The sequence below is a fragment of the Dicentrarchus labrax genome, unplaced genomic scaffold (assembly GCF_905237075.1).
Source record: "Dicentrarchus labrax unplaced genomic scaffold, dlabrax2021, whole genome shotgun sequence".
Taxonomy (NCBI): domain Eukaryota; kingdom Metazoa; phylum Chordata; class Actinopteri; family Moronidae; genus Dicentrarchus; species Dicentrarchus labrax.
This window is the reverse complement of record NW_026136707.1, coordinates 118,347-137,286: the sequence shown is the minus strand read 5'-3', so window position 1 is coordinate 137,286 and position 18,940 is coordinate 118,347. Positions and strand designations below refer to the sequence as shown.

Sequence of the window (18,940 nt, the reverse complement as noted above, 5' to 3'; positions counted from 1 at the left end):
AGAGAGAGAGCAGAGTCTCCAGTGTCCGTGTCAGAGTCTATGAAGAGTGACTTTTCCAAAGACAAACCTCCAGACTTCAGTTATGAACCTGGACCCTCAGACATAAGTCACAAGTAAGAAACTGAAAGTAGAATTCAGTAAAGAAACATAGTAGAGTGCAGCAAAGAAACACAGTAGAATTCAGTAAAGAAACACAGTAGAGTGCAGTAAAAAAACGCAGTAGAATTCAGTAAAGAAACGCAGTAAAATGCAGTAAAGAAACGCAGTAGAGTGCAGTAAAGAAACACAGTAAAGTGCAGTAAAGAAACACAGTAGAGTGCAGTAAAAAACGCAATAGAGTGAAGTAAAAACGCAGTAGAGTGCAGTAAAGAAACGCAGAAGGACGCAGTAAAGAAACGCAATAGAGTGCAGCAAAGAAACAGAGTAGAATTCAGTAAAGAAACGCAGTAAAATGCAGTAAAGAAACGCAGTAGAGTGCAGTAAAAAAACACAGGAGAGTGCAGTAAAGAAACGCAGGAGAGTGCAGTAAAGAAACGCAGTAGAGTGCAGTAAAAAACGCAGTAGAATTCAGTAAAGAAACACAGTAAAATGCCGTAAAGAAACGTAGTAGAGTGCAGTAAAGAAACGCAATAGAGTTCAGCAAAGAAACACAGTAGAATTCAGTAAAGAAACGCAGTAGAATTCAGTAAAGAAATGCAGTAAAATGTAGTAAAGAAATGCAGTAGAGTGCAGTAAAGAAATTAGTAAAACATTTGTTGTTTCCACAGAGAGAGAGCAGAGTCTCCAGTGTCTGTGTCAGAGTCTATGAAGAGTGACTTTTCCAAAGACAAACCTCCAGACTTCAGTTATGAACCTGGACCCTCAGACATAAGTCACAAGTAAGAAACTGAAAGTAGAATTCAGTAAAGAAACATAGTAGAGTGCAGCAAAGAAACACAGTAGAATTCAGTTAAGAAACGCAGTAGAGTGCAGTAAAAACGCAGTATAATTCAGTAAAGAAACGCAGTAAAATGCAGTAAAGAAACGCAGTAGAGTGCAGTAAAGAAACACAGTAAAGTGCAGTAAAGAAACGCAGTAGAGTGCAGTAAAAACGCAATAGAGTGAAGTAAAAACACAGTAGAGTGCAGTAAAGAAACGCAGTAGGACGCAGTAAAGAAACGAATAGAGTGCAGCAAAGAAACAGAGTAGAATTCAGTAAAGAAACGCAGTAAAATGCAGTAAAGAAACGCAGTAGAGTGCAGCAAAGAAACACAGTAGAATTCAGTAAAGAAACGCAGTAAAATGCAGTAAAGAAACGCAATAGAGTGCAGTAAAGAAACGTAGTAGAGTGCAGTAAAAACGCAGTAGAATTCAGTAAAAACGCGTAAAGTGCAGTAAAGAAACACAGTAGAGTGCAGTAAAAACGAGTAGAATTCAGTAAAGTAACGCAGTAGAATGCAGTACAGAAACATAGTAGAGTTTAGTAAAAATGCAGTAGAATTCAGTAGAGAAACACAGTAAAATGCAGTAGAGTGCAGTAAAAAAACCCAGTAGAATTGAGTAAAGAAACGCAGTAAAATGCAGTAAAGAAACGTGTAGAGTGCAGTAGAAAATGCAGTAGAATTCAGTAAAAACGCAGTAGAGTGCAGTAAAGAAACACAGTAGAGTGCAGTAAAAACGCAGTAGAGTGTAGTAAAGAAACACAGTAGATTACAGTAAAGAAACGCAGTAGAGTGCAGTAAATAAACGCAGTAGAGTGCAGTAAAAACGCAGTAGAGTGCAGTAAAGAAACACAGTAGAGTGCAGTAAAAACGCAGTAGAGTGTAGTAAAGAAACACAGTAGATTACAGTAAAGAAACGCAGTAGAGTGCAGTAAATAAACGCAGTAGAGTGCAGTAAAAAACGCAGTAGAGTGTAGTAAAGAAACACAGTAGATTACAGTAAAGAAATGCAGTAGAGTGCAGTGAAGAAATTAAGTAGAGTGCAGTAAAGATGCATGCAAACAGAGAAATAAATATAATTACTTATTAATAAATGATGACCATGTGTGATGTTAATGTTCCCTCTGCTCTTTAAGTACTCATGATGTGTGTAAAACATTTGTTGTTTCCCAGAGAGAGCAGAGTCTCCAGTGTCCGTGTCAGAGTCTATGAAGAGTGACTTTTCCAAAGACAAACCTCCAGACTTCAGTTATGAACCTGGACCCTCAGACATAAGTCACAAGTAAGAAACTGAAAGTAGAATTCAGTAAAGAAACATAGTAGAGTGCAGCAAAGAAACACAGTAGAATTCAGTAAAGAAACGCAGTAGAGTGCAGTAAAAAACGCAGTAGAATTCAGTAAAGAAACGCAGTAAAATGCAGTAAAGAAACGCAGTAGAGTGCAGTAAAGAAACACAGTAAAGTGCAGTAAAGAAACGCAGTAGAGTGCAGTAAAAAACGCAATAGAGTGAAGTAAAAAACACAGTAGAGTGCAGTAAAGAAACGCAGTAGGACGCAGTAAAGAAACGCAATAGAGTGCAGCAAAGAAACAGAGTAGAATTCAGTAAAGAAACGCAGTAAAATGCAGTAAAGAAACGCAGTAGAGTGCAGCAAAGAAACACAGTAGAATTCAGTAAAGAAACGCAGTAAAATGCAGTAAAGAAACGCAATAGAGTGCAGTAAAGAAACGTAGTAGAGTGCAGTAAAAAACGCAGTAGAATTCAGTAAAAAACGCAGTAAAGTGCAGTAAAGAAACACAGTAGAGTGCAGTAAAAAACGCAGTAGAATTCAGTAAAGTAACGCAGTAGAATGCAGTACAGAAACATAGTAGAGTTTAGTAAAAAATGCAGTAGAATTCAGTAGAGAAACACAGTAAAATGCAGTAGAGTGCAGTAAAAAACCCAGTAGAATTGAGTAAAGAAACGCAGTAAAATGCAGTAAAGAAACGTAGTAGAGTGCAGTAGAAAATGCAGTAGAATTCAGTAAAAAACGCAGTAGAGTGCAGTAAAGAAACACAGTAGAGTGCAGTAAAAAACGCAGTAGAGTGTAGTAAAGAAACACAGTAGATTACAGTAAAGAAACGCAGTAGAGTGCAGTAAATAAACGCAGTAGAGTGCAGTAAAAAACGCAGTAGAGTGCAGTAAAGAAACACAGTAGAGTGCAGTAAAAACGCAGTAGAGTGTAGTAAAGAAACACAGTAGATTACAGTAAAGAAACGCAGTAGAGTGCAGTAAATAAACGCAGTAGAGTGCAGTAAAAACGCAGTAGAGTGTAGTAAAGAAACACAGTAGATTACAGTAAAGAAATGCAGTAGAGTGCAGTGAAGAAATTAAGTAGAGTGCAGTAAAGATGCATGCAAACAGAGAAATAAATATAATTACTTATTAATAAATGATGACCATGTGTGATGTTAATGTTCCCTCTGCTCTTTAAGTACTCATGATGTGTGTAAAACATTTGTTGTTTCCACAGAGAGAGAGCAGAGTCTCCAGTGTCCGTGTCAGAGTCTATGAAGAGTGACTTTTCCAAAGACAAACCTCCAGACTTCAGTTATGAACCTGGACCCTCAGACATAAGTCACAAGTAAGAAACTGAAAGTAGAATTCAGTAAAGAAACATAGTAGAGTGCAGCAAAGAAACACAGTAGAATTCAGTAAAGAAACGCAGTAGAGTGCAGTAAAAAACGCAGTAGAATTCAGTAAAGAAACGCAGTAAAATGCAGTAAAGAAACGCAGTAGAGTGCAGTAAAGAAACACAGTAAAGTGCAGTAAAGAAACGCAGTAGAGTGCAGTAAAAAACGCAATAGAGTGAAGTAAAAAACACAGTAGAGTGCAGTAAAGAAACGCAGAAGGACGCAGTAAAGAAACGAAATAGAGTGCAGCAAAGAAACAGAGTAGAATTCAGTAAAGAAACGCAGTAAAATGCAGTAAAGAAACACAGTAGAGTGCAGTAAAAAACACAGGAGAGTGCAGTAAAGAAACGCAGTAGAGTGCAGTAAAAACGCAGTAGAATTCAGTAAAGAAACACAGTAAAATGCCGCAAAGAAACGTAGTAGAGTTCAGCAAAGAAACACAGTAGAATTCAGTAAAGAAACGCAGTAGAATTTAGTAAAGAAATGCAGTAAAATGTAGTAAAGTGCAGTAAAAAACGCAGTAGAGTGCAGTAAAGAAACGCAGTAGAGTGCAGTAAATAAACGCAGTAGAGTGCAGTAGAAAACGCAGTAGAGTGCAGTAAAAAACCCAGTAGAGTGTAGTAAAGAAACACAGTAGATTACAGTAAAGAAATGCAGTAGAGTGCAGTGAAGAAATTAAGTAGAGTGCAGTAAAGATGCATGCAAACAGAGAAATAAATATAATTACTTATTAATAAATGATGACCATGTGTGATGTTAATGTTCCCTCTGCTCTTTAGTACTCATGATGTGTGTAAAACATTTGTTGTTTCCACAGAGAGAGAGCAGAGTCTCCAGTGTCCGTGTCAGAGTCTATGAAGAGTGACTTTTCCAAAGACAAACCTCCAGACTTCAGTTATGAACCTGGACCCTCAGACATAAGTCACAAGTAAGAAACTGAAAGTAGAATTCAGTAAAGAAACATAGTAGAGTGCAGCAAAGAAACACAGTAGAATTCAGTAAAGAAACACAGTAGAGTGCAGTAAAAACGCAGTAGAATTAACAGTAAAATGCAGTAAAGAAACGCAGTAGAGTGCAGTAAAGAAACACAGTAAAGTGCAGTAAAGAAACACAGTAGAGTGCAGTAAAAACGCAATAGAGTGAAGTAAAAACAGTAGAGTGCAGTAAAGAAACGCAGAAGGACGCAGTAAAGAAACGCAATAGAGTGCAGCAAAGAAACAGAGTAGAATTCAGTAAAGAAACGCAGTAAAATGCAGTAAAGAAACGCAGTAGAGTGCAGTAAAAAACACAGGAGAGTGCAGTAAAGAAACACAGGAGAGTGCAGTAAAGAAATGCAGTAGAGTGCAGTAAAAAACGCAGTAGAATTCAGTAAAGAAACACAGTAAAATGCCGCAAAGAAACGTAGTAGAGTGCAGTAAAGAAACTCAATAGAGTTCGGCAAAGAAACACAGTAGAATTCAGTAAAGAAACGCAGTAGAATTCAGTAAAGAAATGCAGTAAAATGTAGTAAAGAAATGCAGTAGAGTGCAGTAAAGAAATTAGTAAAACATTTGTTGTTTCCACAGAGAGAGAGCAGAGTCTCCAGTGTCTGTGTCAGAGTCTATGAAGAGTGACTTTTCCAAAGACAAACCTCCAGACTTCAGTAATGAACCTGGACCCTCAGACATAAGTCACAAGTAAGAAACTGAAAGTAGAATTCAGTAAAGAAACATAGTAGAGTGCAGCAAAGAAACACAGTAGAATTCAGTTAAGAAACGCAGTAGAGTGCAGTAAAAAACGCAGTATAATTCAGTAAAGAAACGCAGTAAAATGCAGTAAAGAAACGCAGTAGAGTGCAGTAAAGAAACACAGTAAAGTGCAGTAAAGAAACGCAGTAGAGTGCAGTAAAAAACGCAATAGAGTGAAGTAAAAAACACAGTAGAGTGCAGTAAAGAAACGCAGTAGGACGCAGTAAAGAAACGCAATAGAGTGCAGCAAAGAAACAGAGTAGAATTCAGTAAAGAAACGCAGTAAAATGCAGTAAAGAAACGCAGTAGAGTGCAGCAAAGAAACACAGTAGAATTCAGTAAAGAAACGCAGTAAAATGCAGTAAAGAAACGCAATAGAGTGCAGTAAAGAAACGTAGTAGAGTGCAGTAAAAACGCAGTAGAATTCAGTAAAAAACGCAGTAAAGTGCAGTAAAGAAACACAGTAGAGTGCAGTAAAAAACGCAGTAGAATTCAGTAAAGTAACGCAGTAGAATGCAGTACAGAAACATAGTAGAGTTTAGTAAAAAATGCAGTAGAATTCAGTAGAGAAACACAGTAAAATGCAGTAGAGTGCAGTAAAAAACCCAGTAGAATTGAGTAAAGAAACGCAGTAAAATGCAGTAAAGAAACGTAGTAGAGTGCAGTAGAAAATGCAGTAGAATTCAGTAAAAAACGCAGTAGAGTGCAGTAAAAAACGCAGTAGAGTGTAGTAAAGAAACACAGTAGATTACAGTAAAGAAACGCAGTAGAGTGCAGTAAATAAACGCAGTAGAGTGCAGTAAAAAACGCAGTAGAGTGCAGTAAAGAAACACAGTAGAGTGCAGTAAAAAACGCAGTAGAGTGTAGTAAAGAAACACAGTAGATTACAGTAAAGAAACGCAGTAGAGTGCAGTAAATAAACGCAGTAGAGTGCAGTAAAAAACGCAGTAGAGTGCAGTAAAAAACCCAGTAGAGTGTAGTAAAGAAACACAGTAGATTACAGTAAAGAAATGCAGTAGAGTGCAGTGAAGAAATTAAGTAGAGTGCAGTAAAGATGCATGCAAACAGAGAAATAAATATAATTACTTATTAATAAATGATGACCATGTGTGATGTTAATGTTCCCTCTGCTCTTTAAGTACTCATGATGTGTGTAAAACATTTGTTGTTTCCACAGAGAGAGAGCAGAGTCTCCAGTGTCCGTGTCAGAGTCTATGAAGAGTGACTTTTCCAAAGACAAACCTCCAGACTTCAGTAATGAACCTGGACCCTCAGACACAGAGAGTCTAATGTAAGTCCTGAAGAACTGCTGATTTATTACAGAGGAAACTGAGTCTGAAATTGAACTCCTTGCTCACCACCATTGTTGATGCAGTCTGTCTGGTCCGGTGCAGTGTGATGTGATTGAAGCAGCCAGTAAAACTTATCAAGCCGGTCTGGTATACTATATATGGTATACTTTTTTCTGAGTATAGAAATAATCATGTCAAAGGGGTTTATAAGTCTTACCTGAAATTTGAAGCAAAAGAGATGAATGCAACTTCTGAGCCATGGTTGGGTCTTCCTGAATGTAATGTGTTAATCTCCACAGAGAGAGGAAGACCAGTGGTGTTTCTGTGGAGGAGCAGCTATCCGGCTGTGCTTTGTGTCAGGACATCCTGAAGGATCCGGTCTCTACTTGCTTACTTGAGTGGGACCAGTCTGCTTCATCAGGAGTCTCCTCTCTTCAGTGTGAAGAAATATACAGAACAACCTGTCAGACCAGCACTCTACAAAGTAAGATCTGTCAACTGATGTCAGGCTTTCTTGTTTTGTACAGCAAGATTTTTCTAAAAAACTTGCCACTAGGGGGTCTCTCACCTCTAAACAATATGAAAATATCAAGTTTGATGAGGTGGTGAAGCAGCGTGGGATCATGGGAATTGTTGTCTTCACCACCATTGGCCTTCATTACAGTCAGCTTCTCCCGGTTAGGATTCCTTCAGTGTTCATGGTTCAGGAGGTTTCTACCGGGAGCCCAATTATCCACAGAGGTCTCCTCCTCTCCAAAACAAACAGACCCACTGATTAAAACCACTAAACACACTGAATAAAGCAGTTCCACCTTAAAAATCACTGCTTCTCCCACGCTGTTCGACAGACAAAGGATGTCCCGGAGGGGCGGGTTTGAGCATTGGTAGAAACATTTGGTTTAATGAAAGTACACAACTCAACTACATATATAGCAAAGGTCTTGTGTTTATAGACATTGTACTGCAGAAATTTTACATATTAGAGCTTGAAACTAATCACCAGACAATGTGTTCTTCTCCTTCAACAGATAGTGGTCTGCAGGATATTTTAGATGAACATAAGATCAGTCTGAAGAAGAGATGTGAATGTGTGACTGAAGGAACTGATGAAACAGGAAGTGGAACCCTCCTCAACAGGATCTACACTGAGCTCTACATCACAGAGGGACAGAGTGAAGAGGTTAATACCCAACATGAGGTGAGACAGCTTGAGACAGCTTCCAAGATGGAGACCCTCCATGAGACTCCAATCAAGTGCCACGACATCTTTAAAGCCTTACCTGACCAACAAAGAGACATCAGAGTCGTTCTGACGAACGGCGTCGCTGGCGTTGGAAAAACCTTCTCAGTGCAGAAGTTCACTCTGGACTGGGCAGAGGGCTTGGAAAACCAAGATGTCAGTCTGGTGGTTCTGCTTTCGTTCAGGGAGCTGAACCTGATCAAAGATGAGCGGTACAGTCTTCTCAGGCTGCTCCATGTTTTCCATCCAACATTACAGAAGGTCACAGCAGAGCAGCTCGCTGTCTGTAAACTTTTGTTCATCTTTGACGGCCTGGATGAAAGCAGACTTTCACTGGATTTCCACAACAATGAGGTTGTGTTTGACGTCACACAGAAGTCTTCAGTCAACGTGCTGTTGACAAACCTCATCAAGGGGAATCTGCTTCCCTCGGCTCTCGTCTGGATAACTTCCAGACCTGCAGCAGCCAATCAGATCCCTCCAGAATGTGTTGATAGGATAACAGAAGTACGAGGCTTCACTGACGCCCAGAAGGAGGAGTACTTCAGGAGGAGATTCAGTGATGAAGATCTGTCCAACAGGATCATCTCACACATCAAGACCTCCAGGAGCCTCCACATCATGTGTCTAATCCCAGTCTTCTGCTGGATCACTTCTGCAGTTCTGGACCACATGTTGACTACAGACCAGAGAGGAGAGCTGCCCAAGACCCTGACTGACATGTATTCACACTTCCTGCTGGTTCAGACAAAGAGGAAGAAGCAGAAGTATGATGAGGGTCATGAGACAAGTCCACAGGAGCTGATGGAGGCTGACAGGAAGGTTATTCTGAAGCTGGGGAGGCTGGCGTTTAAACATCTGGAGAAAGGAAACATCATGTTCTACCAAGAAGACCTGGAGCAATGTGGTCTTGATGTCTCAGAGGCCTCGGTGTACTCAGGAGTTTGTACAGAGATCTTCAAAAGAGAGAGTGTGATCTTCCAGAAAACAGTCTACTGCTTTGTTCATCTGAGCATTCAGGAGTTTCTGGCTGCAGTCTACATGTTCCACTGTTACACCAACAGGAACACAAAGGTACTGAAGGGTTTTTTGGGGAAAGACTGGAACTATGACATGAATGATGCCAATGAATACCCATCCCTGGATGTCGTCTTGAAGGGAGCCATGGCGAAATCCCTTAAAAGCAAAACCGGCCGCCTGGACCTGTTTGTCCGCTTCCTCCACGGCCTCTCTCTGGAGTCCAACCAGGGACTTTTAGGAGGCCTGCTGGGTCAGACAGACAACAGTCCAGAAATCATCCAGAGAGCCATCGACAACCTTAAAAAGAAGAAAACCGATATCTCTCCTGACAGAAGCATCAATATCTTCTACTGTCTGATGGAGATGAATGACCACTCAGTCCATCAGGAGATGCAAGAGTTCCTGAAGTCAGAGAACAGATCAGAGAAGGCACTCTCTGCAATCCACTGCTCAGCTCTGTCCTACATGCTGCAGATGTCAGAGGAGGTTCTGGATGAGTTGGACCTGGAGAAGTACAACACAACATCAGAGGGAAGACAGAGACTGATTCCAGCTGTGAGGAACTGCAGAAAGGCTGTGTAAGTTTAGATGTGCTTGAATATAGGAATCACTGCATTTTTGTTACCTTAGAAAGAGACGCTTCCATGGAGTTCGCCATGTTTCTACAGTAGCGAAGACAAACCAAATACAGAGGCAATTTGTTTGATTTTTTTTTTTTTTTTAGCGATGTGCAAACCTGGTAGAACAAATAAAGGACTTTACAGGTTGTAGTTGAGGTTTTATCACAGCAGTGAAGTAACATAATATAAATCTAATCTAAAAATCACTTTTACGTCACTGTTACGTCATCTCTCGAAATGCACAAAAAAAACTTTGACAACTTTGCTAACACAGCCAAACATCCAGAAAGTGCAACACGACATTGCAAGCCAATATTATTAGTCCAATAGCAAGAAGGCCAGCTCGCCATCTGTGTGCAGCACTTGGCCGCACTCTCCCTATTACAAGTCAGTGTGGCATCAAAATGATTTTGAAGCAGTTATTTTGAGGTAAATTTGTTGCATTATGTTGCTTTAAATAACATTAACCACTGCAAACTACTCTCGACACAAAGATAAAGACTGTGTTACTGCAATCTCACTGTTGTAAATATGGATAGCTGTACACGTGCATTTGTTACGATTAATCAAAACATTGCCATCAAATGAATGAAGTAAATATGAAGTTTTGTGTCTCACGGTTGCATATTTTGATATATATGTGACACGACAGACTTTCTGGCTGTGGACTCTCAGAGACTCACTGTGAAGTTGTGGCCTCGGCTCTGAAGTCCAACCCCTCCCATCTGATAGAGCTGGACCTGAGTAACAACTACCTGCGGGATTCAGGAGTGAAGCTGCTGTCTGCTGGACTGGAGTGTCCAAACTGTAGACTGAAGACTCTGAGGTCAGTTCACTGGGAAGGGACCACTTCACAGTCAGTATGAATGATTACTGCCAACAATAACTCTTTTAATTTACATATGGCATGTGGCTGTTTGCTCCAGTAGTTCCTGCCCAGGTCCTTTGATGCACGTCATTTCGACAAATGTAGACCTTCCTTTTAATCAAGCTACCAAATAATAATGGTGGTGACATTTGGATGATAGCTGCAGACGGCTGACATGATGATGATCCACAATAACAGGATGACAAGGACACTATGCACATTTTAGGGAACAGCTCATTGATTGAGGCAGAGGTCTCAAACTCAACTTGGCAACCAAACAACCATTATTTTGCTCCAAACAAACTACATTTTTAAAAATAGAATTGTCTTTTTATTTTCATTGTACCTGAGTTTAAATTGACATGAAACGACTAGAAAACAAAGGACCAAAAATTTGAGTTTGAGATCCCTGGATTAGTGCATATAATGTTGAACTACACATTTAATTGATGTTTATTTACATCGTTTCTTCTTTCTTCAGATTGAGCTCCTGCAATTTGTCAGCAACCAGCTGTGATTACCTGGCCTCAGCTCTGAAGACCAACCCCTCCCATTTGAGAGAGCTGGAGCTGACAAATAACAAAAACATGCAGGATTCAGGAGTAAAGTTGCTGTGTGGTTTTCTGGAGAGTCCACACTGTAGACTGGAGACATTAAGGTCAGTCAGTCAAAAACAGGCGTACAGAAGCACCGTTGACCTTATTGCAACTCAGTGTGGGATCAGAATGTTTTGATGCTGTTATTTTAAGGTACAAAAGTTACATAATGGGGCTTTTTAAGTTATTAAATGGATCATTATCTATATAATGTATTCTTTATTCAGATTGTGGGGCTGCAGGTTGTCGGAGAGCAGCTGTGCCTCTCTGGGCTCAGCTCTGAAGTCCAACCCCTCCCATCTGAGAGAGCTGCAGCTGAGTAACAATGACGAGCTGCAGGATTCAGGAGTGAAGCTGCTGTGTGGTTTCCTGGAGAGTCCACACTGTAGACTGGAGATTCTGCGGTCAGTTCACTGACTGATTGTTACTATTGTTAAGTGGGCTTCAAAATCAGAGGGCTGTTTCACAAAAGCAGAATTAAGAAATCCAGGATAAAAGAAAAACAACAACTCAACAACTTATATAACATAGGTTAAGTGTTTATAGACATTTTAATGTGGAAAACGTTGTGGAAATGTTCACATTTCCCTAAAATTCATCCTGACATATTTGTCTTCTTTGGAAACTTGGGATCTTCAGTTGAATCTTAAATCACTTCCATCAGTTGTGGCACAAAATGAGTTTGAATAGATGGAGCTGCTGGCTGAGTTAAAGAGGTGAAGTCACTGATCAGGAACATTGTCCTCTAAAGGTAATCATTTGTTCTTTATTCAGACTGAGTGACTGCAGGTTGTCAGAGGTCAGCTGTGGTTCTCTGGCGTCAGCGCTGAAGTCCAACCCCTCCCATCTGAGAGAGCTGGAGCTGTGGGGAAATGACCTGAAGGATTCAGGAGTGAAGCTGCTGTGTGGTTTTCTGGAGAGTCTACACTGTAAACTGGGAGCTCTGAGGTCAGTTCATTTGACTCTGTTACTGATGAACCTAACTGGCCCAACCCAAATGTACATACATTACATACATCCACACATTTGTAGATTTACTTTTGCAGAAAAAATATTTAATGTGTTTTTACAAATAATACAATTTGGATTTTAATCGACATGATTTATGTTCTTCATTCAGATTGAGTTGGTGCAGTTTGTCAGAGATCAGCTGTGATTATCTGGCCTCAGCTCTGAAGTCCAACCCCTCCCATCTGACAGAGCTGGACCTGAGTAACAACAAGCTGCATGATTCAGGAGTTGAGCTGCTGTGTGATATCCTGGAGAGTCCAGACTGTAGACTGGAGACTCTGGGGTCAGTTCACTGATTGCTACTATTGTTAAGTTTAAAATCAGCAGGCTATTTCACGAAAGCAGAATTAAGAAACACAGGGTAACTGCCAAAGCGAGGCTAGTCTAGTCAGAGCATCCTGGCTTTATAGTAGGGCTGCTCGATTATGGAAAGAATCATAATCACAATTATTTGGGTCAAAATTGAAATCACGATTATTCAAATGATTATTTTTTTAAACTTCAGAAACATGCTGCATTTATTGGACATTTGTCAAAAACACTTTGCAAGGAAGTCCTCAGTTACACTTTCCTTTCCCCATAAACATTTGTAAGTCTCCGGTTACCTGTTCAAACGAAAACAACGTGACAGGAGAAGATGGCAAATAGTGTCGCGACCAACGGCGCAAGTATAAATAGTTATGGCGCTCCTGTGACTTCACATTGTCGCGCGACAGGTCGGGAACGGCGAGTATACCGAGCGCATGACGTGCAGTGCTTGCTGCGGGGGAGGGGCGGAAAATACGCATGCGCGAAATACGCAGACTGTGGCTGTGTCCCAATTCAGGGGCTCAGCTTTTTTCTATACAACGCTGCACAACAGAAAATGGAAAAAAAATCGTTTCCCTCCGATTTTATTAGTTTTGAGATCGTTTGGCCCCAAAATCGTAATCTTGATCAAATTTCGATTAATTGAGCAGCCTCACGTTATAGGTTTCACGTAGGCTGAGCTCAGCCGAGGAGGCTGAACTAGATGAAGCTGTTCACAGCTTTTATTCAACAGACAACAAAGTCGATCACAGATTTACTGATGTCGAAACAGAGATGATGTATTAAAGCTGCAGTAGGTTCCTCCAGCTCCTCCTCGTGCTCCTAATGGCATTTGCATGAATCCACCGGGCTCTAACAGAGACAACCAATGAGAGCCGAGAAAGACAAAATAAACTTACAGGAAGCTAAACAGGTGTACGCAAATACTAATATTATATATTATACTAATAAAGCTGCATCGCTCACACATTCAATTGTCTCCCAAATGAATGGAAACAACACATGAAACAGAAATCAGAGTGCTGTTTGATATGTCGCTGAGCAGCAGCTCTCACGTGTTGGTAAACCATTTAATTAGCTAAATAAAAAGACAAAAATCTCCCCAAATATCTTATTATTATTTATTCTTTATTCAGGTTGAGGGGCTGCCGGTTGACAGAGATCAGCTGTGCCTCTCTGTTCTCAGTGCTGCAGTCCAACCCCTCCCATCTGAGAGAGCTGGACCTGAGTGACAACAAGCTGCAGGATTCAGGAGTGAAGCTGCTCTCTTATCATAAAGAGAGTCCACACTACAGACTGGACACTCTGAGGTCAGTAAGAGGGTCTGACACAGTCCAGGGCCGCTTCAGCAGTATTATACTAAACATAGGGAGGTTTACAGATGTATGGGATTTTAAAGTAGAATAAAAAAAAGGTTGCAGTTTTTTGGATCTAGACAGAACATGAATGTCAGCAAACAATTGTTTTAAACTTGATCTGTAACTTTTGTGTTTGTCCCTTCAGCATCGATGCAGCTGAGAAATCATTGGGTAAGTTTAACTTTAGATGTTTTCCTGGACTTAAACATCCAACTTCATTCAACGATCATTCTGAGTACAGAGGAAGGATTTAGTGGTGCCTACCGGTGTAGTTGCAGATTGACACCCCCTTCTTCACCCTCCACTTCCAAACAGGAAGGCTCATGGAGAGGGTGCTGGAGGTATCTCGTTAATTCAGGAAAAGTATCTCTTAATTATGATATAATAAGTCATAATTGTTTGGATTTTTTTCCCAATGCAATACGCTTCTTTACAATTCATTCAAACTGAAGAAATCCTGTATCAAATGCTTCTTACTGAGCAGTCTTTTGACATTTCAGCTCTGGTGGCTGCGTAGGATTATTTCCAACTCACATGATTAAACAATTCCAATAACTCCAGAGCATTTCAAAGTCCAAAAGTCAAAATGTATTGAAAGAAATTATGATATTAATGTCTCTTCTCCTCTGCATCAGAGGTCAAACCGAAAGAAAACCTGCCAGAGGACAATGAAAAGGTGAGAGAACAGAAAACAAACTTTACTTGGACATTTATTGTTTCACCACTGACAACAGAAATTACACTTGTGAATTTAAATCATTGTCATGTAGAGTTTCAATTCTTTCTGACAAGAAGTGGCATAATCAGTCAAACAAATACTGTATGTAATAAAGATCTTTGTTTTGCAATGAGAAAAACAAACTGGGGAAAAGAGACGTTTTCCGTTGTGAAAATTAAAAAAACTTTGTTCCCCATATTTATAAATGGTGGAAACAGCTTGTTTAGCCATTTTTGGATTCTTCATTTTAAATCAGAAATCCGTTAGCTGCAACGTACGCTTAATTAAAATTAAAAGTTTCTATTAAAATAACTAACTTTGTGTATTTTTAATTCTAGACTCCTTCACCCTTCTCACCTGTAGTGATACCAAAAAATTATGGATCTGAGTACAGGTAATCCTATAAAATGACAATGACTGATTAGATGTGTTTTCCTGATATTTTAAGGAACATTTTATACAACTCTGTCTATATTATGTATTGTCTTTATTTTTAACAATTATAAATACCTAATCAGCTTATTTTTTTATGTTTCCTGATGCTTGGCCATTGTTCTGTTAGCTATTTGGTGGTAGACAGTCAGATCAGGCAAATGAATCCATAAGGGGCCGGTATATAAATACTGAGAGACTAATCTGGGAAATGGGGAGCAGGTGGCTGGAGGTGACGGGAATGCTGGGAAAAGGGGAATCACCCAGTCAACAGACCCATAAATATATACAGAATATATAATAATATGTCACTAATCCTCCTACAGGTTCATGTGTCCTGCTCCAGGCCTGTACCAGTGCACTGTGACTGGACTGGTGTTCGGTATGGCTCAGAAGGCGGAGCTGCGCTACCGGACTGTCCTATGGGACGAAAGCCAACTCAAATCAGCTTGCAAGATGGCTGCAGGGCCGCTGTTCAACATCCAGTGCTCTGACGATGCTGTCCGCCAGCTCCGCCTCCCACACTGTGAAACAAAGGAAGGTAAAGACATCGTCGCGTTGAACGTTGAAACACACATTCGTAAAGTAGTAGCAGGAGTATTAAACGAGTAAAATGTGTCAATATCTGTGCTCGGAAAAATACTTTTAGTAGAAAAACTGTAAATAGTTTGCTTCCTCTTGTGGTCAAAAACATTGCTCCGCTTTATCGCTCCTACAAACACACAACTATCAGTGATTTGGGTAAAACTGGATCATATTTTATGGAGAGAATATTGTCTCTGTCGTCCTCCGGCTGCAGTGGTACCGATGTGATTTACAAAGTCTCCAGATGGACCAACTGCCACCAACAATAATGTTAGATGCTATTAGAGTCAGTCCCTGTCATCATACTGGCCTCCGTCGGCATCGAATGTTGTATTCAGCCCCGGTCTGGAGGTGCTGTCCACTAATAGGTCCGCTACAGCTGCTTGACATTGGCTACCACAACAAGTCCCAACCCTAGCTGCCTGTTTTTACAGGAAATATGTAAATATGTCTAAGAATGTACTGTTAGTCCCACCCACTTACAGTTTACTCTCATTTGTGGTTTAGGCTCCGCCCACTCCGAGTACAGCTACTGATACAGATAATTTAGTTATAGATACAGATAGAGATAATGGTGTGCTCGCTCATCCCTAGTTTATGCATTACAGTAAATGCACACATCCATACAGATCATTTGGAAAATAATAATATAATATAAAACAAAGGTTTACCAGCTGTTTACCCTCCCAGGGTTGCTTCTCCGTGGCCTGTTGTCGGTTGTCCACGTCACTGATGATGGGATGAGCATCTTGGAGCCGCTGGAGATTACAGACACGCATGTGGTTGTGAAGATCCCTCACCTGTCCGCCTTCGGCCTGGTCTGGGATATTATTAAACGGCTTCTTTTCACACAAATAAACGGACAGGTCCTGCTGTTCCTTCGACCCCAGTACATCAACTCGGGGCATCAAATACTCGATGTGTTTGTGCTGCCGGACACCATCCCTGTGCGTGAGGTAAAGCTATCAGCCGTATGTGCGTACCATCAGCCTGAACTTGTGTGTTAAGGAACAGAGCTTCCACCAAGAGGCCACTTTAAGTTTTTACTATTTTAAACAAATACTGTAGTTATTTACTATTTCAGAGATACCTCCACAGTGAACAGTGGCCTAAATTAGTTCCTCAGATGGATCTCTCTGCCTATAGACAGAGATAATTTCATTAAGATTACCATACCTCTAAGGTTTCCCGGTGGATTCTTGCAGATACCATTAAGAGCACTAGGAGGAGCCAGAGGAACCTGATTTATGTCCTGCTGTAAGGATATAGTGTCAGTGTTCATGTGTTGTTTCCAATGCGTTCCTGCAGGTTGCAGACCAACAAAAAGATGCTGAGTACATCAGGATCTCTGCCGACTGTCATGTCAGGATTGATGAAACTTACAGTGTCCACTGTGAACCTGAGGCCTTCATCATACAGCCTGAGGTGAGTCAGGTCTCTCCTAGCAGTTCAATATTGGCTGCCTGTTGAAAATGGATTCACAGCAAACAAAAAATGTATAATTTTGGTTTCGGTTTTGTTTGTCAGAGTGCACCATTTCGCTCAAAGCCTGGACCGAATTACCATCCAACATTTGAAGTTTTCCTGACTATAGACGTGGGGAAAGTGACTTTGACGGTCTGTGACAAAAACAGGACAGAAGTCTGGAAACGTAATGTGTATCTGAAAGGTAAGTTTAAACCCTCAGTGGTTCCCAATCTTTTCTTTAAGGGAGCCCCTTTCTATCATTAAAGAGGCTTTTTTGTTTGTCTGGTCATGATACATACGTGTACAGATATCAGTTTTCATCAGTTTTCATGTGCAAGATTGGGTTTTCAACTGGCCGCTGCTCAGGACCCAATGAACATTTGTATTGTTTTGCTAGCAGCCAGTCACCACAAGCATTCTTTGTCACCCAGATGCGAGGGCCCGTTGGTGATTGTTGGTTATTAAACAAAAGTCTTTTTCTTGGTTTTCTTAAAGGTCCAATTTGGGAACTTCAGCAGAGGAATCTCCCGGCTGAGGACAGGCTGCTCTCAATCAGGAGTCAGTTCGTTAAAAGAGTGTCTGAACCGGTCCTGCACCAACTTCTGGATAAACTTCTTGAGTGTCGCATTATAAATGATGAAGAAAAGCAGTCGGTCACAAAAAAAGTAAAAGCAGACAAAGCACGAGATATTATTGACATGGTGAGAAGCAAGGGAACGAAAGCCAGCTCGAGCTTTATCCGTGCGCTCTGTCAGGAGGATAAATGCCTTTCCTCAGAGCTGAACTTATGCTGAAGCAAAAGCAACTTACAACCTGGACTACACTGGATGGTCGTTGAGCAGGAGAAGCATTTTATTAAGAGGTTGTGTCTGCAAACATGAACTAAAACAGACAGATGCTGAGACTGTTATTAAAGAAACACAGACAGACAATTTAAATTGTCATCAGACCTTTTAAAGCCAAAGAAGAACCAATCAGCTGCTGATCTTAAAGTTCTTGATAAAGTTCTTAAATAAGTAATCACTGAACCACCGTACATCTGTGTTACACCTTCCAAAAAAATAAGGCAGAAATTCCTTTGGACATCATCTGCTCGTCTTTACATCCCATTTTTTGTTTAGTCCTCATACAAAGGATCTGTGGTGTTTCTCCACTGTCAAATGTCCCCTCGCTGCAGTGGCCCAGGGTTTGAATTCGACCTGTGGGCCTTTGCTAAGTGTCACCCCCTCGCTCTCTACCCCGTTCCTGTCACTCTTCAGCTGTCACTTCTGTTAATACTAGTGTGAAATTCAGTTCAATTTCAATTAAGTGAAATGAATTTTATTTTGAAAAATGTGGACCATGACTGTTCAACCATCCAGAACACTTCAAAAAAGGTTTTCAACTCATGGGAGCGTGCCATGTCATCTTTGTTTCAATCTAATCGCATCTTTCCATTGATCTCCTAGATACAGATAAATCTCCTTGATTTATCTGTATTTATCTCTGTAAAGGTCTGTTTGCTGTATCACATCAGTGGCACAAACAACGGTCGGAACAGCTTTCGTGTTTGAAGGGCCAGTGTGTAGGATTTAGTGGCATCTAGCGGTTGCAGATCACATCTCCCTCGCTTCACCCTGTGGAAGGCGACCAGCTGCTTCTGCAGATAGAAACGTCTCATTCTAAAGTGACAAAAACACATTCTTATTTTCAGTTGATTAAACACTAATGAAAACGCAGTTATGCAGATGTTATTCCATTCATGCCGATAGATCCTCATAAATGTTACACACTGGACCTTTAAACTTCCGGCCTGTTTTAGTAATATGAAATAAAATGGTGCCCCAGTGGTTTTCAGTCTTTTATGGGTTCAAACCTGCATGTTTGGTAAGGTTTTTTTTTTCCATGAACATTAACATTATCGTGCTGCTGTATTCTGGCTATGTATCTGGATTTTTATACATTATTTTTTAATAATGTAATTAAAGTTACCAACTGTAGTACCCTACATACATCAAACACTGTTGTGTTTTTCCAAGAATGAATAACAAAAAAGCTGAAAATGATGCAGAGGTATATATTATCTGACGGTGGCCTGAAACCAGAAGATAAGACAGAGCGAGGAACT

General features: G+C 40.4%; 1 protein-coding gene across 50 annotated transcripts in view; it reads left to right on the top strand.

Moving 5' to 3' along the window:
* The window catches only part of LOC127366453 (NACHT, LRR and PYD domains-containing protein 12), a 30,525-nt gene extending 11,705 nt beyond the window's left edge, over positions 1 to 18,820 (top strand). For 17 of the 50 annotated variants that reach the window (XM_051405382.1, XM_051405370.1, XM_051405353.1 and 14 more), the window contains 22 exons: positions 3 to 113; positions 768 to 878; positions 3,431 to 3,541; positions 4,408 to 4,518; positions 5,156 to 5,266; positions 6,495 to 6,608; positions 6,909 to 7,093; positions 7,638 to 9,447; positions 10,142 to 10,315; positions 10,839 to 11,015; positions 11,181 to 11,357; positions 11,728 to 11,901; positions 12,074 to 12,247; positions 13,410 to 13,583; positions 13,777 to 13,802; positions 14,267 to 14,307; positions 14,688 to 14,743; positions 15,108 to 15,322; positions 16,057 to 16,322; positions 16,675 to 16,791; positions 16,894 to 17,035; positions 17,329 to 18,820. In XM_051405382.1, the coding sequence (XP_051261342.1) occupies positions 3 to 113; positions 768 to 878; positions 3,431 to 3,541; positions 4,408 to 4,518; positions 5,156 to 5,266; positions 6,495 to 6,608; positions 6,909 to 7,093; positions 7,638 to 9,447; positions 10,142 to 10,315; positions 10,839 to 11,015; positions 11,181 to 11,357; positions 11,728 to 11,901; positions 12,074 to 12,247; positions 13,410 to 13,583; positions 13,777 to 13,802; positions 14,267 to 14,307; positions 14,688 to 14,743; positions 15,108 to 15,322; positions 16,057 to 16,322; positions 16,675 to 16,791; positions 16,894 to 17,035; positions 17,329 to 17,627 (4,876 nt within the window). In that variant the 3' untranslated portion in view covers positions 17,628 to 18,820. The remainder of the gene's footprint in view (positions 1 to 2; positions 114 to 767; positions 879 to 3,430; positions 3,542 to 4,407; positions 4,519 to 5,155; positions 5,267 to 6,494; positions 6,609 to 6,908; positions 7,094 to 7,637; positions 9,448 to 10,141; positions 10,316 to 10,838; positions 11,016 to 11,180; positions 11,358 to 11,727; positions 11,902 to 12,073; positions 12,248 to 13,409; positions 13,584 to 13,776; positions 13,803 to 14,266; positions 14,308 to 14,687; positions 14,744 to 15,107; positions 15,323 to 16,056; positions 16,323 to 16,674; positions 16,792 to 16,893; positions 17,036 to 17,328) is intronic. The other 33 variants (XM_051405378.1, XM_051405373.1, XM_051405369.1 and 30 more) reach the window with 20 other exon arrangements.
* Positions 18,821 to 18,940: the final 120 nt, after the last annotated feature.